This window comes from Saccopteryx leptura, chromosome 11 (assembly GCF_036850995.1).
Source record: "Saccopteryx leptura isolate mSacLep1 chromosome 11, mSacLep1_pri_phased_curated, whole genome shotgun sequence".
Lineage (NCBI taxonomy): Eukaryota > Metazoa > Chordata > Mammalia > Chiroptera > Emballonuridae > Saccopteryx > Saccopteryx leptura.
This window is the reverse complement of record NC_089513.1, coordinates 58353921-58375254: the sequence shown is the minus strand read 5'-3', so window position 1 is coordinate 58375254 and position 21334 is coordinate 58353921. Positions and strand designations below refer to the sequence as shown.

Genomic DNA, 21334 nt, shown 5'->3' with positions numbered 1-21334 from the left:
GAGGCCACTGTAGGGTAGGAGGCATGAGAACAGCTCTGTGGAACCATCCCAGAATGCAGAGCGGAGGCAACTCCAGGGGTGGGGCTAGAGCTTGCTGGGCTTCAGTGACGCCCCATGGTCCCCATCTTCCTATGATCACCAGAATTTGTGAAGACTGCTACTGCCGTGTCTCTGCCACCTGTTCATCCTTCTCCCCCTGGGCCAGAATGATTCCCCTCCCCTCTGCCACCTTCTCCTGTGCTGAGCCAACAGTGCCTCCTCCCCTCCAGTAGCTGCTCCTGCTGCGCTGTCCCCTCATTCATCCTCTCACACCATCTGGGACGCAGGCATGAAGATTCCCCAACTGAGCCGTGGGCCGCTGCTGGTATGCATCCTCAAGACTGCAGGGCTTTCACAAGTCCAGTCCACAAAAAGACCCGCTAGGGCCATCACTGTACCTATACAGCATATACACACTGTGGGTCCTGTGCTGCTCACGCTTACAGACAATGGGTCCATCTAGCACCTGGAGAATTTTCATCTTTGGGCCCCCTCATGATGTGCCTCTCTCTGGATGTGTACTTTTCTAATGTGGGTATATATAGAACACCTCTATATGACCTTGTATTGACCAAATGATTTTTAGAAAACTATGGATGACAGGAATGTTTGAACACAAGTTTCTGCAGACAGATGACAGGAACACAGCATAGAAATGCATTTGCCTTATAAGAAAGCCATGGAACGGTCAAAGGTTCTGTTACAATTACTGCAATAAATTCCAGAGAGAGATTTATAGATCCATTGAACATCGAGATAAAATGAGTATGAGTATTATAGAGTGACCCGCATCTTTTAGCAATTACCTGAAGAAATACCATAATACTACATGTGGAAGGCATCCCAGGGAATTATTAAATGCTATCACAGAGCAACAGAAGAATACAATGAATATGAGCTTTTCCTTTTTGAGTTGTTTCCAGTCAAGCCAGGGCAGAAACTGGTAAGACTGTTCAGTGAGTTATGCAGCTAGAGTACTCACAGTCCACTGAAGCTCTGAATCCTCAGAGAGGTTACCTGCATGTACGCATGCTCTGCTCCAGATCCCAGCCTAGCTCTTGCCAAGATACTGGTCTTGGTTTGGGGGAATTCTGAAACCTCAAACTAATAGAACTTTCTACTCTTCTAGTAGGTGTAGTCCTTCCTTAATTACGATTCATTAAAAAAAAAAACATTTATAGTTTAGGTCAGTGGAAGGCAACCTGGCATCAAATATTTTGATTTTTTTTTTTTTAAAAAATGGCAGTGTCAAGGCCCAGTTGTGGCAGACAGTTTTTGAAAGTAACTTATAAAGCATTTACCATGGCCTAAATTTCTACTCTTTGAAGGGTTGTGTCCATTTATTCTGCTACAGTTTTACAAATTGTACACAAACAAAAAAGGTGGAAATTTTTCATAAGAAATTGCATTTATAAGTGATCCGCATTAAAATATAATAAATCTCGTTATATTCAATTACTACTTGTGTTGTACAACAGATATTTTCTATTTTAGTTGCTAATAAAGGGCTACACAACCCCCCAAAATGAGCAAAGATAAAAGGAATTTTATACTATGACTAAGTGGGATTCCAGGTGTGCAAGGCTGGTTTGACACTCAAAAATCAATTAATGTAGCCTCACCGGGTGGTGGTGCAGTAAATAGAGCATTGGCCTGGGAGGCGGAGGACTCAGGTTCAAAACCCAGAGGTCACTGGCTTGAGTGCAAGCTCATCTGGTTTGAGCCCAAGTCACTGCCTTGAGCAAGGGCTCAGTTGCTCTGCTGTAGGACCTCCGTCCCTGTCCTGTCAAGGCACATATGAGAAAGCAATCAATGAACAACTAAGGTGTCACACAAAGAATTGATGCTTCTTATCTCTCTCCCTGTCTGTCCCTATCTGTCTGTCTCTCTGTCTTTTGCAAAAAAAAGAAACAAAAACCAAAAAACAAAAACAATTAATGTAGTCCATCACATCAATAGGCTTAAAAAAATCACATGATCATATTAATTAGTACAGAAAAAGCATTTGTCAAAATCCAACATCCACTCATGATTAAAACCTCTTAGTAAACTAGCCATAGAGGACTTGATAAAGACTTCAAAACCCTATAATAATATCAAACTGAATGGTGAGAAACTTGATGTTTTCCTACTAAAGTCAAGTACAAGGCAAGGATATCGTCTCTCATCATTCCTTTCCATATTATACTGGAAGGTCTAGCTAATGCATTAAGTCAAAGAGAAATAAAATGCATGTAGATTGGGAAGAAATATATACATAACACTGTATTTGTTTGTAGGTTACATGCCATCGGTGTAGAAAATCTAAAAGAATCAACAATAAAATCTCTGCAACTAATAAGCAATTATTGCAAAATTATAGGATTACAAGGTTAGTATACACAAGTCAATCACTTTTGTATGTAATGGCAACAAACAAGTAAAATTTGTAATTAAAAGTGCAATGCCCTTTGCATCAACATAATAAAAATTAAATACTTAGTTCTAAATCTAACAAAATTGTACAAGATCTAGAAAAGAAAAACTATAAAATGAACTAAATTTTAAAATGACTAAATAAATAGATATTCTATTATGCATGGATAGGAGGACTCCATATTGTCAATATGTCAGTTCTTCCCAACTTGATCTATAGATTCAATGTGATTCCAATAAAATATCAACAGGTTATTTTGTATATCTCAACAAACTGATACTAAAGTTTATATAGCAAGCCAAAAGACTGAGAATAGTCGATGTTGGAAGACTGACACTACCCAATTTCAAGACCTACTTTAAACTTACAGTAATCAAGACAGCATGGCATGGGAAGAATAATCAAAAAATATATGAATGGAGAAGACTGGACATTCAAGAAATAGACCCACATATATATACTCAACTAATCTTTGTCAGAAGAGCAAAGGCAATTCAATGGAGCAACAAGTAATGCTGGAAAAACTGGAGATTGACGTGAAAATAAATGAAACCCCCCCCTTTTTTTTTTTGTATTTTTCTGAAATTGGAAACAGGGAGGCAGACAGACAGACTCCCGCATGCGCCTGACCGGGATCCACCTGGCACGCTCACCAGGGGGTGATGCTCTGCCCATCCAGGGCACTCTAGCGCCTGAGACAGAGGCCATGGAGCCATCCCCAGCGCCCGGGCCATCTTTGCTCCAATGGAGCTCTGGCTGCAGGAGGGGAAGAGAGAGACAGAGAGGAAGGAGGGGGCGGTGGAGAAGCAGATGGGCGCTTCTCCTGTGTGCCCTGGCCGGGAATCGAACCCGGGACTTCCGCATGCCAGGCCGACGCTCTACCACTGAGCCAACTGGCCAGGGCCTAAATGAAACCCTTAATGAACATCTCACCAAAGAAGATATACAGATGGCAAATAAGCATATGAAATGATGCTCCATATCATATGTCATCTGCTGAAATGCAAATTAAAACAACATTAAGATACCACTACGTACTGTACCTATCAGAATGGTCAATATCTGGAACACTGACTACACCAAATGCCGATGAAGACATGGAGGAGCAGGAACTCTCACTCACTGCTGGTGAGATGCAAAATGATACAGTCACTTTGCAAGAGAGTTGGGCAGATTCTTGAATAGCTAAACACCATATGATCCAGCAATCACAGTCTTTGGTATCTACCCATAGGAGCTGAAAACTTATATCTACACAAAATCTACACATGGAGGTTTATAACAGTTTTCTTCATAATTGCCAAAAACTTGGAAGCAACAAAGATATCTTAACATAGGTGAATGGATAAATAACTGTAGCACATCCAGATAATGGGGTATTATTCATCACTAAAAGGAAATGATCTATCAAGCCATAAAAATGAGAGGAAACATATTACTAAATGAAAAAAGCCAATCTGAAAAGGTTTTTGTGATTCCAACTACATAGATGTGACATTCTGGAAAAGGCAAAACAGTAAAAAGATTGCTGGTTGCCACGTGTTGACAAGGAGTGAGGAGATAAATAGACACAAAAGGATTTTTAGGGCAGTGAAAATATTTTGTATGATGCCATAATTATGGAGATATGTCCAAATTCATAGAATGTACAATACTGAGAGTGAAAAATAATGGAAATATGGGCTTTGGGTGATTATGATGACTCAATAGAGGTTCATCATTAGTATCAAATGTACCGTTCTGGTGGTGGATGTGGGTAATGGGGGAGGCCCCTTATGTGACAGGCAGGAGGCATATGGAAAATCTTTGTGTTTCCCCTCAATTTTACTATGAACCTTAAACTGTTCTAAAAAACTCTATTTTTGTAAATGGGCAATAGACTCCAATAGGTATTTCTCCAAAGAAGACATACACATGGCCAACAAATATACTAAAATCATTAGGTAAATTGCAATAATTTTATTCAAGACCACAATGAGATATCACTTTACATTTACCTTTCTTTTATTTAGAAATTAACTTTAATGGGGTGACATTGGTCCATAAGAATACATAGGTTTCAAGTAAACATTTATATGGCACTTGAACTGTTGATTGTGTTGTGTACCCATTACCCAAAGTTAAATCATTTTCCGTCACTGTATATTTGTCCCTCTTTCCTCCCCTCCCCCTCCTTCTCTGGTAACCTCTTCACTCTAATGGCCATTATAAAAAAACAAGTAACAGCAAGTGTTAAGAGAATATGCAGAAAAGTTAGAACTGTTGCACACTATGTTGAGAATGTAAAATGATGCAACAACTACAGAAAATAATATGGTGGCTCCTCAAAAAAATTAAAAATAGAACTGCCATGTGACCCAGCAATCCCACTTCTGGGTATTTATCTAAAAGAATTGAAATCAGTATGTGCCCTTGTTCATTTCAGCATTATTCACAATAGCTGAAATACAGAAACAATCTAAATGTCCATTGATGGATGAATGGAAAAACAAAATGTGGTACACATATACAATAGAATATTATTCACCCTTTAAAAATAAGGAAATCCTACAAAATGTAACAATATAGGTGAAACAGAAGGACATTTATTGTTACATTAGCTAGTTACAGAAAGACAAGTACTGTGTGATTCCATTTACATGAGGTATCTGAAAGAAACTCATAGAAACAGAGAATAGAATGGTGATTACCAGGGCTTCAGGGAGAGAAAATGGGGAGTTGTTATTCAATAGGTATAAAGTTTTAGTTATCCAAGGTTAATAAATTATAGAGAATGGCTATATAACATTGTGTCTATAGTTAACAAAGATTATATTGTACACTTAAAATTTTGTTAAAAGGCCAGACCTCCTGCTGAATGTTCTTATTACAATAAAAAAAATGTAACATATTTGTTTAACATACTCCATGTCTTGGCATTGAGCTTTTTATACTGAAAATTAGAGTATTAATTAGTTCAAAGTCATAGTGACTACATTAGTCTTTCTGGGAAGACTCGGAGAATGAAGACAAATACAGACAGGGTGGGGCAAAGGTGGGTTCACAGTTGTGAGTATGTGAAACACAGAGTTTATTCCTCTATTATTATTTTATGTTCCATGTGAACAACTTTGACCCACTTGTAGATAATCCAGGACCAAAGTGCAAGGAGAATACTAGAATGGTAATTCACCGAAGCATGTTGGTGGCCAGAAAGACCGCAGACTTCGGCCTGCCTACTTCCACTCAGAGGAGCCTTCGCACTGCACACACGTGCTTCTTTCAAGGAGTTTCATTAAGTGAACTAAACCTCTCTCCAACCGACCTGAGCTGCCCAAAGATCTGTCATTTGAACTTGAAATATCAAGGGTGTGCTGATGTGTGCAGGAACCCATCTTGAAGGCACCTTCACTCACTGGGCTAGGGAGACCTTAGTCGAGGAAAAATCTGGAAGGAATCCTTCTTGGGCTGCCTGAGGAATGGGAAGGCAAGCCCCCAAATGGATGGAGGTTGGAATTATCCACCTGTGTCAGAGGACATGCACTGTTCTGCCCGGATGGCTCCTGAAGCCATATGGAAGGAAAGAGGCTCCCTTAGCTTTCCTAAGCCTGCTCAAGGGGACAGCGATGGGGGATTCCCACCGGGAAACCGAAGCACTGACTCTGATGCCTCGTTCGTTTCCACTTTATTATCCTCCCAGAGTTCGGAAGGCGGTATCTGCTTTGTAAGCTTCTTTCCATCTTCACATCTTCCGGAAGGGTCAGTGATAAAGGCATTTATTTGTAGGGAATTAAACTTGAGCATCTTGCAAACCATAACTAAATTTTTCTTCAGTAAGAAATTCGAAACTGTAATGTAACACTCAAGATAGTTGTGAAAATTAAACGATACAGTGTATGTAAAGAACGAAGTACAATGCCATAGACATATTTAGTGTGCATTCAAGAAATAGTGGTGTTGTTAAGAAAGTCAGGCTGAAATTCCGGGGCAAGGAAAGAACAGCTCAATAAAGCTTTTAGGTTCTCTAAATTGAGATTAATAATGCCGTCTTGATTTTCTCTAGATCTGGGTGACATCTCCAAGCAATTCAGTGGTCTAGTCACTAGCTTTATTTTTAGAAACATTTAACCACTGGTCAAATTTCTTGGGCAACATAATTGATTTGTACAGGGAAAAATATATATATATATAATTGAAAAATAACATCTGCACATTGATAGAGAGTGGCAAAAGCATTGAGCATGGATAAAGGTCTGCACTGAATTTAGATAGTGATTGCTTCTCTTTGTACATAAATGGCAGAGAACTCTATGTTATTGATTTTTAAAAGACCGTTACTTGTATTGCTGCAATCTCCATTTGATATTAGGAAGAGAGTTCATTTCAATAAAGTTTAATACTTGCAGGGAATAAGGCTTTATGTGTTACTAAGGCACCTTTTATTTCTAGGTATTTTGCAAGGCGGCAAGAGTGGGGGAGGGCTGTATTCGTGCTACACGTCTCTTTCACAGCATTGCTGCCTGCACCGGTTTACCCGGCCAAGCTGCTTATTTCTAATACAATGCAATCTATTTTTTTTTCCGCTTTGAAACCCATTAGAGACTATGGACCTTTTCCTAAAACATGTGTGTGTGTGTGTGTGTGTGTGTGCGCGCGCGCGTGCGCGTTTTACTTAGAAGCTAGGATTTAAGCACATGCTACGTGGCCAATTAACTTTTTTCTTTCACATAAGCAATGCTGGAACCTACATATAACATAGCTTCACTCTCAGCTAAGTTGGAATAAAATCACAAATGCAACAGATATCTCAAAAGTTTCAATATTATAAACTGATTCCAGGACAGGTATATTATCCTGGGCCCCGACTGTGAAAACCTGGATTATTTTATTTAGAGGTCAGGAAAACACTCTGTAAATGAGCTCTCTTAATACACAGTGGCCCACACTTGTTTACAACAACCTTGATTTTCTGAAGGTCACAGCTTCTCAATTGTCTTACATATTTTTTTCTTATCAGCTGCAGAAAAGACTGGGTCTCAACTGCCTAAAGTTCTTAGAAAATATCAATTAGGAGAAAGTGACTTCATGAGAGACAGAAAGGCTGGAGCTGCTCCTTAGATGCTAATGAAAGTGCCAGTTGCTCCTCCAGCTCAGGATGGAGACTGAGCTAGCTCAACAGAGCTTTGGAGGTCCAAGGTTGCAAAACGCAGCGTTCTGTGCTCACAAAGTCTCCCCAAACTCTCATGCCCCTGAATTCCAATGTAATGGCTACCGGAGATTCCTTAAATCAGGGGTCTCAAACAACTCAGCATGTGGGCCACAGAGCAAGATCACAGCCCTTCGGCGGGCCGCACTAGGTCTACAAAAGGCAACTGTTACGCAACACTTTTCTCACTGCAGTTGAAAACAAAAAAAAAATCAGTACAAGCACAATCGTACATGCAGTTTACTCAATGTCGCAAAACGACCAGAAACTGTAGTTTGCATCACAACTGCTGTTAACTAAGCTAATATCTAGCTAGGATGCTAGAGAAATGAAAAATACAAGTAGGCCCCTAGGCTTACTTAATTTTATCCAAAATATTTTGAACATCGTGGATTAGTCTGCGGGCCGCACAAAATTGTTCGGCGGGCCGCGAGTTTGAGACCCCTGACTTAAATGAAGGAGTGGATATGATGGTGTTTCAAAGGGCACAGGGGCTGTGGAGGTGGCTGTAAAACAGACTAAAATGAATCCACGGAATCCACAGCCTTGTTCTTAGAATGAGAGGCTACCAGTCAGAACCTGACACCTGCTTCCCAGTAGGACACTGCGTTTCAGTAAAGATATGTTTGTGCAGTTTCACACTCTTGGCGGCAATAACTTGGTATCATTTAGGTTTCATCTGGAGGGGTGTGACCCTCGAGGATATGACCCCTTGAGCCAATGGAAAAGTTGGAGGTCATAACTTCCCCAGTATTTTTTCTCATGAGTGTTACGTATGCCTATTGAACTGAACACTAGGGAAACGAGGTTGTGATAAATAACTAGGAGCCTGTTGTACATCCAGAGATTGTTTACCCTGTAAGTCACCCTTGGGCCACCACAGGGATTTGAAGAATTCACTTACCATGGTAGGACATGTGACTCTCTTACTGGTAAGAACGCTTATGCATTTTCTCATGAATCTAGAAATCAGGGGGAATCATTTTATCCAAGCTACCTTTGTTCTTGATGAAGATAAATCCTTCTGCAAGCTGTTTGGACTCATGAAAGTTCAGACATCTCAAAGAGGCCAGGTCTGTGTGGGTTAGAGTTCTCTACATCAGAGTAGACTCACCCTCCCTGTCTCCGCCCACCACCCCTTCTCCCATAAGCCACCTCAGGATGTTCAGCTTTCTCCTTTGAGGACAGTATCCTGAAATGCTCAATCAGATGCTACCTCTTGGTTTCTATATTCCACTGCCAGGTACCTCGTATGTCTAGTTTAACAGAGGTTGGGTTCACCATTATAAAACAAAACATTGCAATGTTCTTGGACTGCTACGAACATCATCTCTGTTTTCAAGATATTTTTTTAAAAGTTGGTGGAATAGAGAATGACTCTTTAATATATTAAAGATTTTTCCTTCAACCAGGAACCACAAGATTCTTTCATTCCAAACCATAGTGTGTGAAGAGACCCTATCGAGGATGTCCTGGACTGAGGGCCTCTCTACTTGAGATCCTTTGATTGGGATGCTCAGAATAACTCGGGTGGGCTGCCACAGCACTGGAGCACTATGATGGACTCTTTAGGATCTATATCACCCAGAATTCAGACGCTGGCTATGATGTTTTATTACTCTACAACACATGACACAACTTGTCCTATCTGAACAAACTACCTTTGTTCTGTATTGGATAGACTTTGGACTCCAGGAAGCTCCTTTTTGAGTCTAGGGTCAACTTGGAGTTTAGAATTTGAACCCTAGATCACCAACAAATTTTATTATTGCCCAAGGGACAACTTTCCAACCCTGACTGTTATCAGACTGCTACCCAGGAAGAGAAGTCCAGTCCCAGAAAGCCAGTGAAGTCTAGAACACCCTTTAATTATTTACTACATTCCCCAAACCTAGTATTTAGAAGTAGAACTGCCTGTTACTAAATTAGGGCTAGACTTGCCAGCACCTGAGTACATATTATGGGGTATTTTAAGCTTACAATAAAATATTCTAGACTCAGTCATACCATCTTCAGAGATAGCACCATGGTCTTAAGTTAAAATTTCTGACTCTTAAACCTGAATGACTTTTTTTCTTCAAGATGATGGGAAATCACTTGGAAAGATCTTCACAGGATACATGGGTACTTACTTTCAGAGATACTTATTGGTATTAATCTGACTGACATAAGCAAGATAAGACTGTATATGTAGGTGATAAAGTAAGCAACAGGTATAAATCAAATTGTGTTACTAAGTTGTGGACAAACTATATTGGTCATTCTCTGCATTAGAAGTGATATAACTGGCCTGACCTGTGGTGGTGCAGTGGATAAAGCGTCGACCTGGAAATGCTGAGGTCGCTGGTTCGAAACCCTGGGCTTGCCTGGTCAAGGCACATATGGGAGTTGATGCTTCCAGCTCCTCCCCCCCCTTCTCTCTCTCTCTGTCTCTCCTCTCTCTCTCTCCCTCTGTCTCTCCCTCTCCTCTCTAAAATTAATAATAATAATAATAAAAAAAATTAAAAAAAAATTTTAAAACAAAACAAATAAAAAAAAGAAGTGATATAACCATGTGAAGTTCATGCTATCCCTCAATCACATTTATATATATTACACTATGTACATGTTAATACTTACATATTTGGGGATACGTATGTATGTGTGCATATGTGTGTGTACATATGTATGTAATATACTTTTTAAAAGTGTGAGCAGATACATAAATCTAGGTGAATAGTTGTGAATTAAGTGGCTATAAATGTACCACTTTTATAGTAAATCACTGAGGTATTTTTTATCAGTGAACTTAGTTTTCCATATAATTTTATTATATCCTTTAAAGATAGTATTAATTAAATAGATCCACAGGTAAAAATGTATTTTCTGAAGAGTATTTTTGACATCTTTGTTTATTAAACTTGGCAGATATTAAGTTAGTATTTTCATTTGAATAAGTCCCTTTAGTTTGCACCACAACTTAAAATCTAATCTAAAGAGAAAGCATTTTGGTACTCCATGCCATCCTTATAACTTAACACCACATCGAATGCTATAGCAATTCATACATTTATTTCTTAAATACAAGTATGACTCTTGACCTTGATCACGGCTGCCATGTTTATTTTTAGCTATATCCAGGGTTCCCGCTATTTACCATTTCCATCAGTCTCTACCGGCAATAGATCTTGGTATTCAGATAGCACCATTTGTAATAATCCAAAGTAACAATCAGACATGATTCGTGCACCCTCTCGTTGTCTGGGAGAAAGCAGCTCGCAGAGTCTGTGTAAGGTGACCCAGAGACTGCAGTGACAGAGCCAAGGCCATGGCGGGACAGAAAGCTGGCATGTTCCATGGTAAGGAGACTATACACAAAGCCTGGGTTTCCCAGAAGTCAAGGGCCGAAGGGAGCACTCAGCCTTACAGCATTCTCTTTGATCAGTTGGGCCCATAAATAACACAGTGTGCTTGCTCTCTGAGCATTCATCTCTGAAGCGGGCAGAGACACCAGACTGAAGAACTGCTCACCCCAGCCAGACACAGAGTGAGCCAAGACGAGGGTCCCACGAAGAGGAAACTGTGGCAACAACGGGCACTTTGTCATTCACGTGGCATTGCACACACTGCCACCATCCCGTGTTCCTGTCTGTCTAATGCTTGCCGCCCTCGTCTCCTCGGCAGGAAGGGGAGCAGCACGCGGCCCCCAACCTCCCAGAAACCAGCGTCTACCCGCCATCCTCTTCCCCAGCAAGCTAAAACAACAATAGTTTAAATTACGTTGAAACTTTAATTACAGGTGTTTTTCCACTCAACATGGCCAAGTTCAGATTCTCTCCTTTTCTGCATAAAGGCTGTCAAGGTGGTTAAGCTAAATCGTGTGTCTTTACCTATGTACATTATCTACACCCAAGTCTCTTTTATTAATACAAGGTGTCTTGATTGCCGTCCCAAACCAACACTGTACTGGATTGCAGGTTAAAAAAAAAACTTGGGAGAGGAAACAGTTTCAAAGGAGAACGGGAAGCAAACCACAGTCAAAAGCTGTAGCTGTTATTCATTTCTTCTAAGTTCTCCTCAGCAACCTAGTAATAATTCAGAGGAAGAAAAGAAGAGGACCAGGCTCTCGCCCTGCTCCCTCTCTCTACCAAACACACCAGCCTGAAACACTGCGGTTTTAAAGTGCAATTGCTATTGTGGAGCTTCCCAGGCCAGGATCCGACTGGACAGAGTTCAAAGCAGAATCTTCAAACGGCGCTGCTCATGACTCAGGCGGGGAGGGCGGGCCGGGAGGAGGGAAAAGGCACCACAATTCTCGGGCACTCAAGCGCGTTGGAAGAAGTGTCCTCTCTTTTCGTAAGGAAAAAAAAACAACAACCTGTAAATAGTAAGGAAAACCTGGTTTGGAAAAATATAATTTTTTAAAAATATTTCTATCTGAGGACATTCCAGTACGTCAGAGTCCAAAGGCTGGCAAGCGTGGTGAGGAGCCAGGGACAAGCGCCCCTGCTCGGTGCCCGGCTCCCGTGCTGGTGAGCCCTGTGGTCCTCAGAGAAGTCCTCAGGTCGGGACACAGAGGACGCGCACTGGACCAAGGGCATCTGGTAGGAAGTGGCTCTCTTCTCGGGCCTGTCTGGACTGGACCCATCACTGGGCCTCTGGCCGTTGAACAGCAGGTAGCGGCCACGGGCGTCCTGTTCCATTTTGAAAATCTCGTACTCCGTGTGAGGTAGTTTGATTCCCAGGGCCACACAGCCATTGGTGTGCGTCACGTCCTGCTGGATGCCCACCTGCCAGGAGCCCTCGGCCCCGCATTCGTTCCCATTGAAGACGTTGAGGAGAGAGGCGGTGGCTGCATCCATGGGAGTAACCTTCATGTGGTTCACTGCAGAGGAGAGAGGGACAGTCCCGTGACCCTCAGGGAGTGAGGGGGCAGTGCAGACAGCCCACGGAGCGCCTGCTGCCAGCACGCCACCTCCTCGAGGCTTTCTGATCTGAAACCAACCCCGATACCCACCCACGGGACCACAGCCGGAGAAAAGCATTCTCAGGTGGAAAGATCAATGTGTTGCCCTGAGTGACCATCACACCAAATGTGTGTGGTCAAAAAAAAACAACAACAAAACCCCCAAAACAACTATATTTGGCAGACAGTCGCTGAGCCCAGACTGCAATCGATTACAGTTGTCTTTGGTGACAATGACTCTTTGATATTGAAAAAATATTTACAAAATCTAGAATTTGGTTTTTTATAAAAAGGTATTAAAGTTTTTAAATAGATTTGGTATCAAACACCTATACTAGTTAAAAGTCTTGCAAAGTTAGTACTGGCCCACAAATTAACAACTAAAACAAATTAGGCTACAAGCAAGAAAAATGAGTAAATATATTAAATACAAACCCCAGCACTGACAGTGCACCTCTTTTGAAGGCTCTCTCAGGGGACTGCAATCTGCATACAACAAGGGTGCTTTGGGCTGGAATCAGATAAACATGGCCATGCTCTTGGCTACAACTATCAAAATTCCATTCTTCTTGGAGCAAATCTTCCCTTCCTATGAGGAGGGCTAAGATGCCCTTGGACTCACCTGAATTATCAGAAATACTTCATACTAAATAGATTGAACTATGGAATACTGAAAGCGGTCATACCCACTGTCCAGGGTGTCTTTCTTGGCCATGACAGGGCTGACACTACTTTACAAAGATGTACAAGCTTTAACAAAAAAACTAGATATAGAGCCCTGGCCGGTTGGCTTTGTGGTAGAGCATCGACCTGGTGTGTGGAAGCCCCAGGTTTGATTCCTGGTCAGGGCACACAGGCGAAGTGCCCATCTGCTTCTCTACCCTTCTGCCTCCCCCTTCTCTCTCTTTCCCTCTTGCAGCCATGGCTTGATTGGTTCCAGTGCGCTGGCCCTGGGCACTGAGGATGGCTCTGTGGAGCCTTTGCCTCAGGTGCTAAAAATAGTTCAGCTGCGAGCATGGCTCCAGATGAGTGTTGCCGGGTGGATCCTGGCATGCAGGGTGCATGCGGGAGTCTGTCTATCTCCCTTCCTCTCAGTTAAAAAAAGATCTAGACATAAAAGCCAAAAGACCTCCCTTCCTGATAATAGCCCACTGAGTCTTGTTCCTTACCTTCCTTGCTATTTACCATATTTTATTAAATATTTTAACACACCATTTGGTTCAGAATTTTTTTTTTTCTTATTTTCCTCTTTAAAACCCTAAGTGTGTCTTATGGTCAGGTATGTCTTATGAAGCGAAAAATCCTTACTCCTCTCACCTTCGAGCATGTGAAAACTTCCCCCTGCAGGGCAAACTCAGCTTTGGAAATGACAGCTCTGAGTCCCCGACTAATCCCCACTCTTTACTTCCCACTAAAGAAATCAGGTGCACGCAGCCAGTGTGATGTTATCACGGGGCAGCTCAGAATAAGCCGTGAGCTGCGCATAAGAAAGGAAACGAGCTGACTTGAGATTTCACTGCTGGTAACACCTTCCCGGGACACATCTGACGCCGTGCACAGCGGGTGGGCTCCTGGGCACCATGGTCTATAGATTGGCCCCCTCACCCTGGCTGGCACAGCAGAGCTCAGAGGCTATGGTAAATGATGACCTTGGGGCAGAAAGTATTCCCTAATCTCTTCTCCAGCATCTCTAGCTGATAAGAGGCCCTTGCCCTCAGGTCCTGCTTCAACAAAAGTCACAAAACTGCTCACTCTCACCTGCTGGGCTGTTTGTCTTGGGCTAGAGGCAGGAGACCTACCTTTGAACACAAACTCAGTTCCTCCCAGGACTCGGGAGGAGTGCACGCCGCGGCTGTACCGGCCCTTGGCATAGATGGTGAAGGTGGGGTGCTTGCAGACAGGGTCGGAGTAGTGGTAGTAATGTCCCTCCCAGGTGTTATTGTTGTCGTGGAAGATGAAGTGGCGCGTGAGAAAGAGGACTTCGGGCCGCACCTCACAGCGCTGGCTCACCCACTCGCCATGCAGGCCGACGGTCAGGTCGGCCTTGGGGGGCAGGAGGGGAGGGTGGTGCTCGTCCGACCGGTGGATGATTCGACAGGCTATGCACGCATGGTCATGGTTCTGCAGTCAAGACACAAACACAAAGAGAGACCACCTGTCTTCATGAGAGAGAAGTGTACACGTGCTTTTGCAATCGGGGACCACCACAGCAGGGGTGGGTAAGGGACCTGAGCACCATCATTTGTGACTTGAGTACCCAAGAAGCACCTGGAGCCATGCTATACGGCACAGATGGGGCGCGTGTGTGCGCACGTGTTTGTGTATGCTCACAGTGCACACGTGTTCGGCTGACATTAGAAACTTACCTAAATATTTCATAAAGAGATATGGACTCTCGCCTGACCAGGTGGTGGCGCAGTGGATAGAGCATCGAACTGGGATGTGGAAGGACCCAGGTTCGAGACCCCGAGGTCACCAGCTTGAGCACGGGCTCATCTGGCTTGAGCAAAAAGCTCACCAGCTTGGACCCAAGGTCACTGGCTCGAGCAAGGGGTTACTTGATCTGCTGAAGGCCCGCGGTCAAGGCACATATGACAAAGCAATGAATGAACTACTAAGGTGTCGCAACGAAAAACTGATGACTGATGCTTCTCATCTCTCTTTGTTCCTGTCTGTCTGTCCCTATCTATCCCTCTCTGACACTCTCTCTGTCCCTGTAAAAAAAAAAAAAAAAGAAAAGAAAAGAAAAAAAAAAGAGATATGGACTCTCTTTAGAATCCTATTACATTTTCAGACCATGTGTGCTGGACACTCTTCCGAAAAGGCGGATGCGTATCACCTCACATCCATTAGAATGGCTACTATAAAACAACAACAAACGGTGTTGACAAAGATATGGAGAAACTGGAACCCTTGTGCACACACTGCTGGTGGGAATGTAAAATGTTGCAGCTGCTATGAAAACTAATTATTATATGATTCAGTAATTCCACCTCTGAGTTATATCCAACAGAACTGAACTGAGCATCTCAGAGCGATATTTTTTCATCAGGTTCGTAGCTCTTACAGTGTTCAGAAGAGCTAAAACATGGAAACAATCCAATGCACGCTGACTGAAAAATGACTAAACAAAATGTGCATACTCATTGAATGAAATATTCCCTTTTAAAGAGAGGAAAATTCTGACCCGTTACAGCCCAGATGGACCTTAAGGATATTATGCTAAGTGAAATAAACCAATGACAAAAGGACAAATGCTGTGTGATCCCACCTATATGAGAGACCTAAAGTAGTCAAATTCATAGGGATAGGCAGTAGAATGAATGGTGGGTCAGGGGCTGGGGAAGAGTTAGTGTTTCATGAGCACAGTTCAGTTGGAGACAGATGAAAACCTTCTGTGGATGGATGATGGTAATGGTTACAATAACATAAAATATACTTAATACCACTAACCTGTACACTTAAAATGGTTAAGATGGTATATTTTATGTGCATTTTACGACAATTAGATTTTTTTCATTAAAAAAAAATTAGAAGACACAATTTTTTAAAAAGGACAGAACCCAATTGCTGAGGATGAGAAAGGGAGCTGTCTAGTGAAGGAGGGAGTGATGGAAGCCGGAAGGAGGGAGCAGAGCCTCCGAAGTGGGCTGGTGCACCGGTCACCCGCTTGTGTCTGCAGGCCTCGGGGTTTGGAAGGTTTATGGGCTCTTACTGTGCTTCCTGCTTTATAGCATTAAGCCAGCGGTCCCCAAACTGCAGCCCCCTGAGGCCATTTATCCAGCCCCCGCCGCACTTCCGGAAGGGGCACCTCTTTCATTGGTGGTCAGTGAGAGGAGCACAGGATGCGGATGGAGCACTGTATGTGGTGGCGCTGCAAAGCGCGGCGTTGGTCACATACAATACTACTTCCAGTGACGCAGGACACACATGTCACAGCTCCAGAAGCACGTCATATCACTTGTTACGGCTAGCAGTGACAAATATGGAACCGGCCATTGACCATCTCATTAGCCAAAAGCAGGCCCATAGTTTCCATTGAAATACTGGTCAGTTTGTTGATTTAAATTTACTTGTTCTTTATTTTAAGTACTGTATTTGTTCCCGTTTTGTTTTTTTACTTTAAAATAAGATATGTGCAGTGTGCATAGGGATTTGTTCATAGTTTTTTTTTATAGTCCGGCCCTCCAACGGTCTGAAGGACAGTGAACTGGCCCCCTGTGTAAAAAGTTTGGGGACCCCTGCTTTAAGCCATCTGATGAGTGCAAGCTAGCTGTGGCTCTCTCGGGAGCTTCCCTCTTGCTGAGTCTGCTTTACCACACTAACACAGACTTTGGAACGGGGTTCTCTAGGTTTGTGGCTGGAAAACCTACTAGTCGGGTAGCCAGACACTGCCAGTCATGTAAATGATGGTGGCCCGCAGGGCTCAGTGATTAATACAAAGCTGCAGTCTGGAGGACAGGAGAGCTGGGCTCTTGACCATACCTGCCATTGTCCAGCTATGTGACCTCAGTCACAGATTCCTGCAAGCCAGGGCCTGCCTCCCCTGGCAGTGGGGACCATCTATCTGTCGCCTCATACTCCCTCCCACTCGGGGCTGTAAAGCCAGGGCCGGCCTGCACTGGCCATGCTAGAAGCATGACTCAAATCCAGTCAGTGCTCTTGTGGGGGTGACAGGTGAGGCTCAGAGTTCAGGTGGATAGCCACGGACCCCAACCCTGGGCTCCCCTGCCCGGGGGTCCATGAGGTGCAGAAGCTTGCTGGTAGTTGGGCACTCTGGGCAGACACACATTTTGTTTTCTAAATCCCAAAAGCTCAAAGCCCTCTCCATCTCCAGCACTGACTCAATGTGACATTGCTATGGACACTCAGTGAGACACACGGCCATCTCAGAGAGTCGGAAGCGGGAGGGAGGGGGGCTTCCAGCCACCAGCCCCCTACATCCTCCTCTAAGACCTAGCGCTCACTCACTCATTGCTGTGCTCATTAGATAAGACTACACTGTAACTCATGGGAGATAAGGGCTCCTTTGCTAACACCATTTGCAACGTGTAGACGATGAAATCAAGTAGACGGAGGCAGAGAGAGATGAAGGCAGAGGACTCGCTGTCTTGGGTCCCGATGCATTTGTGGTGTACAGTCTCCTACAAAGGACTCTGAAGGCACAAGAGATGGGCAGTCTGTGGTCAGCAGTGAGCTGAAGCTGCGATGAGGACACAGAGGGGGCACGCCCATAGCACTGTGCCCACCCTCTCAGAAAGCGAGGGTTCCAGCCAGGTCCTGACAGCCAGCACTAGGCCCACGCTCTCAGCAGGGACTGCCGCTTAATGGCTGATGACCAATCCTGGGGCAAGTTATTTATCTCTTCATATGTAAAATGGGGATCCGCATATTTCCCTGCATAACTGTGCTGCAAGAAATGAGCAGTAGATAAGGAGTTTCCCCACTCTGAGGAGAGGATTCTCAGAGTGGCGCGGGGGGTGGGGGTGGGGCAGGAGTAGCATCACCTGCATGCATGGCGCTTCACAGGAAGACTAAAGGGAGTGTCCCACCGTCTGTGTGCCACCACAAGACACATTTAATTAAAATAAAGCCTCACTAAATACAGTAATTTTGCCATGATGTATTTTCTTGGTAAACTACCAGGCGGTAAAAGTTCCAATGTGTTTTTTCTCTAAAACGGAGTTCTGACACTCTAAATCTGAGATGAGAAGTTAACGATTTAGGTGTCACGTCATATTATCTCCCGCACCTGGGAAGCAGCCCCCGAACTGCTAGCAAACATCATAAGGGTTAGCACATTTATCAAACTGCACCTGTTGTCCCTGCCTCCAACCCCAGCCCCACATGGTCTGAGTAAAACGAGCCCAGTACTCAGATTCAGATCTCTGAGATTTCACGGACAGGAGAGAGGTGTTCTGGTGCCTGTAAACAGGGACGCTGAGTTCTGCGGGGCGACCTTGCAAAGACAAGCGGCTCTCTCAGAGCGCAAGCCAGCAGCTTTGGTCCACGAAGAGCTCCACGCTCCTCCACTTGGCGCTAACCAGTTGCCGACTCTCCTCCATGGCCCTCCGAGCCCGTCCTAAACAGCCCAAGTGGGCAGCCTGTTTACTTACAGGCCAACCTGGCCTGCACCTCCTCTTCCTCCCATCCCCCACAGCTGGCTTGGCTATCAGCCGTTTGGGAACTTAAACACATCAGTTGTGACCACTTCATTTCTGGCCACTCTAAAAAGGCATGAGTCTCAATCCCTGAAAAGGTCTGTTTCCTCCAATACCAACAGCAATTCAGAAGCTGCTCAGGAGCTTCTTAGCTCAAAAAAGAAACAGGCTCGGGGAGGGGACATGGTGCAGCTGTCAGACCCACGTCGTTCTGGAAAGGTGCCACACTCAACCTGGTAGTGTCTGGTGTTCATGTGGCACTTTCAAGAACAAGGGGGCAGGGTGTCCTGGCTGGTTCACTCAGTGGTAGAGCGCTGGCCCAGTGCATGAATGTCCTGGGTCTGATTCCCAGTCAGGGCACACAGGCGAAGTCACCCCTCCCGTTTTTCCCTCTGTCTTCCCCTCCCGCAGCCATGGCTCCATTGGTTCAAGCGAGGTAGCCCCAGGCGCTGAGAATGGCTCTGTGGCCTGTGTCTTAGGTGTTCCATTGCTCAGCAAAGGAGCCCCAGATGGGCACAGCATCACCGCCTCGTGGGCCTGCCCCATGGGTCCCAGTTGGGGCACATGCAGGAATCTGCCTCTCTGCCTCCCCTCCTCTTACTAAATAAATAAATAAATAAATAAGTAAGTAAGTAAATAAAACAAATACAAGGGACAAGGGGGCAGGGTCTTGAGCTCTGAGATGAGGGCCTGGCTGAACTGTGGCTGACTCAGGGGAGTGATGGTCTTGAGATGAAGCGTTTCCATTTCTCAGCACAGAAGAGCTGATCAGACGGCGTGGGGGAAGCTGGCCATCCTCAGCTGGGTCTGTGAGAAGTTGGAAGGGAGTGGGAAGACCTTAGGTACCTTCGGTATTGGTCATGCCAAATGCCTAACGTAGCTTTTTTATTTTATTTTATTTTTTATTGTGGTAAAATAAACATAACATAAAACTTACCATCCTAAGCATCTTATACGTATGGTTCAGTGGTGCATACTACACTCACATTGCTGTGCAACCACCACAACCGTCTCTCTCTAGAAATTTATTTAGAGATGAATTTTATTGCTTTGAGAGAGAGGAAGGAAGAAAGAGAGACAGAAACACCGATCTGTTCTTGCATTTTCCCTGACTGGGGAATCGAACTGGCTACTTTCGCACTTCAGGATGATGCTCTAACCAACCCAGCGATCAGGCCCGGGCTATCTCCAGAACTTTTTCATCTTCCCAAACTGAAATTCAGTATCCATTTAACAGCGACTCCCCATTCTTCCCCCCTGCCCCAGGCCTTGACAACCACCATCCTACTTTCTATCTCTATGACTTTGATTACTCTAGGTCTCTTATCTAAGTGCGATCATACAGTGTTTGCCCTTTTTTTGTGACTGGCTTATTTCACTTAGCATAATGTCCTCCAGGTTCATGCATGTTATAGCCTGTGTCAGAACTTCCCTCCTTTTAACGGCTGAATAGTATTCCATGGCATGTGTGGACCACATTTTGTTTACTCATTAGTCTGCTAACGGGCAGTTGAGTTGCCGTTACTTTTTGATTACTGTAAATAATAATACTGTGAGCATGGATAAACAATCCATTCCAAACCCTGCTTTCAATTCTTCTGGGCAGATACCCGGAAGTGGAATTGCTGGATCATATGGTAATTCTGTATTTAACTTTCTGAGGAACCACCACACTGTTCTCCACAGCAGCTGTGCCATTTCCCATCCCCACCAGCAGTGCACCAGGGTTCTAATTGCTCCACGTTCTCATCAACAATTATTATTATTATTTTTCCTAATAGCTATTCTAGTGGGTACCAGAAGAAATCAAAACACCTAGAGGAACAACTACGGGAGGCAGAAGTTAAAGCCCACATTGTGCTCTATACTGGCTCGACTGTTTCTTTTTCCCAAACTGCTTCTCTTAAATAGTAGTCTTTCAAGAAGGGAAGAATTTTTCAACACGAAGAGTAATTTTTACCATGAAATACCATCTGCTTTATGAAGTTACTCTCTGTTTTGGGGCCACGCTCTGACAAAGGAGTCCCATCTGAGAAGCTGTCCTCTCCCAGCCTCCCAGGCAGGGAGATTCCCCCCCCAACCCCCCCGATCTCAGAAAGGACTATTTTAAAGTCAGGGTTTCTGTCCACAGAAGCTCTGAAGATTAAAAGACAGGCCAGAACGTGTTTCCTTGTTGCTATTCTTCACATCAACTATAAAAAGGTTTAATTCCAAAGGGGGAGGGGAAAAAAGATTCTTATACATTTAATCTCTTAAATTAATCAAGCTTATTCTAAAAACAAGAAATCAACTTTAAACTTTATAAGTGAGCGATGTTCTAGGCAAAGAGTGGGGTTCTCCCCACTCTCTTGTCTGCTGCCCAGCGTTCTGATAACACATCGAATAGCCACAGCTTGCGTAGACAGGGCATTTGATTCTGAGGAAGTCCAAGTACATGGCCTCCTTAAGCTTCACAACCTCCTAAACAGACCACAGGTACACTTTACAGATGAGTCCACCCAGGCAGAGAGAGAGAGAATAACATGGCTCAGATCACTTTGTAAGCCCAGAGTAGAAAATGGAACATAACTGGTCTTGCTGCTTGCTGA

The 21334-nt window shown here is 43.9% G+C and overlaps 1 protein-coding gene, 1 non-coding gene and 1 pseudogene across 2 annotated transcripts in view; 1 reads left to right on the top strand and 2 right to left on the bottom strand.

The window, feature by feature from the left end:
• Window positions 1–328: 328 nt before the first annotated feature.
• On the top strand, window positions 329–1031 carry LOC136382910 (protein MEMO1-like; annotated as a pseudogene).
• Window positions 1032–3283: 2252 nt separating this feature from the next.
• On the bottom strand, window positions 3284–3359 carry TRNAA-GGC (transfer RNA alanine (anticodon GGC)). The gene has a single exon. It is a non-coding gene; the product is annotated as a tRNA-Ala (tRNA).
• A 6838-nt stretch (window positions 3360–10197) lies between these two features.
• The window catches only part of APCDD1 (APC down-regulated 1), a 37454-nt gene continuing 26317 nt past the window's right edge, over window positions 10198–21334 (bottom strand). Inside the window, exons 4-5 of the mRNA XM_066352261.1 lie at window positions 14385–14706; window positions 10198–12504 (exon numbers count right to left, since the gene is read on the bottom strand). Coding sequence (XP_066208358.1) covers window positions 12053–12504; window positions 14385–14706 — 774 coding nt within the window. The 3' untranslated portion in view covers window positions 10198–12052. The remainder of the gene's footprint in view (window positions 12505–14384; window positions 14707–21334) is intronic.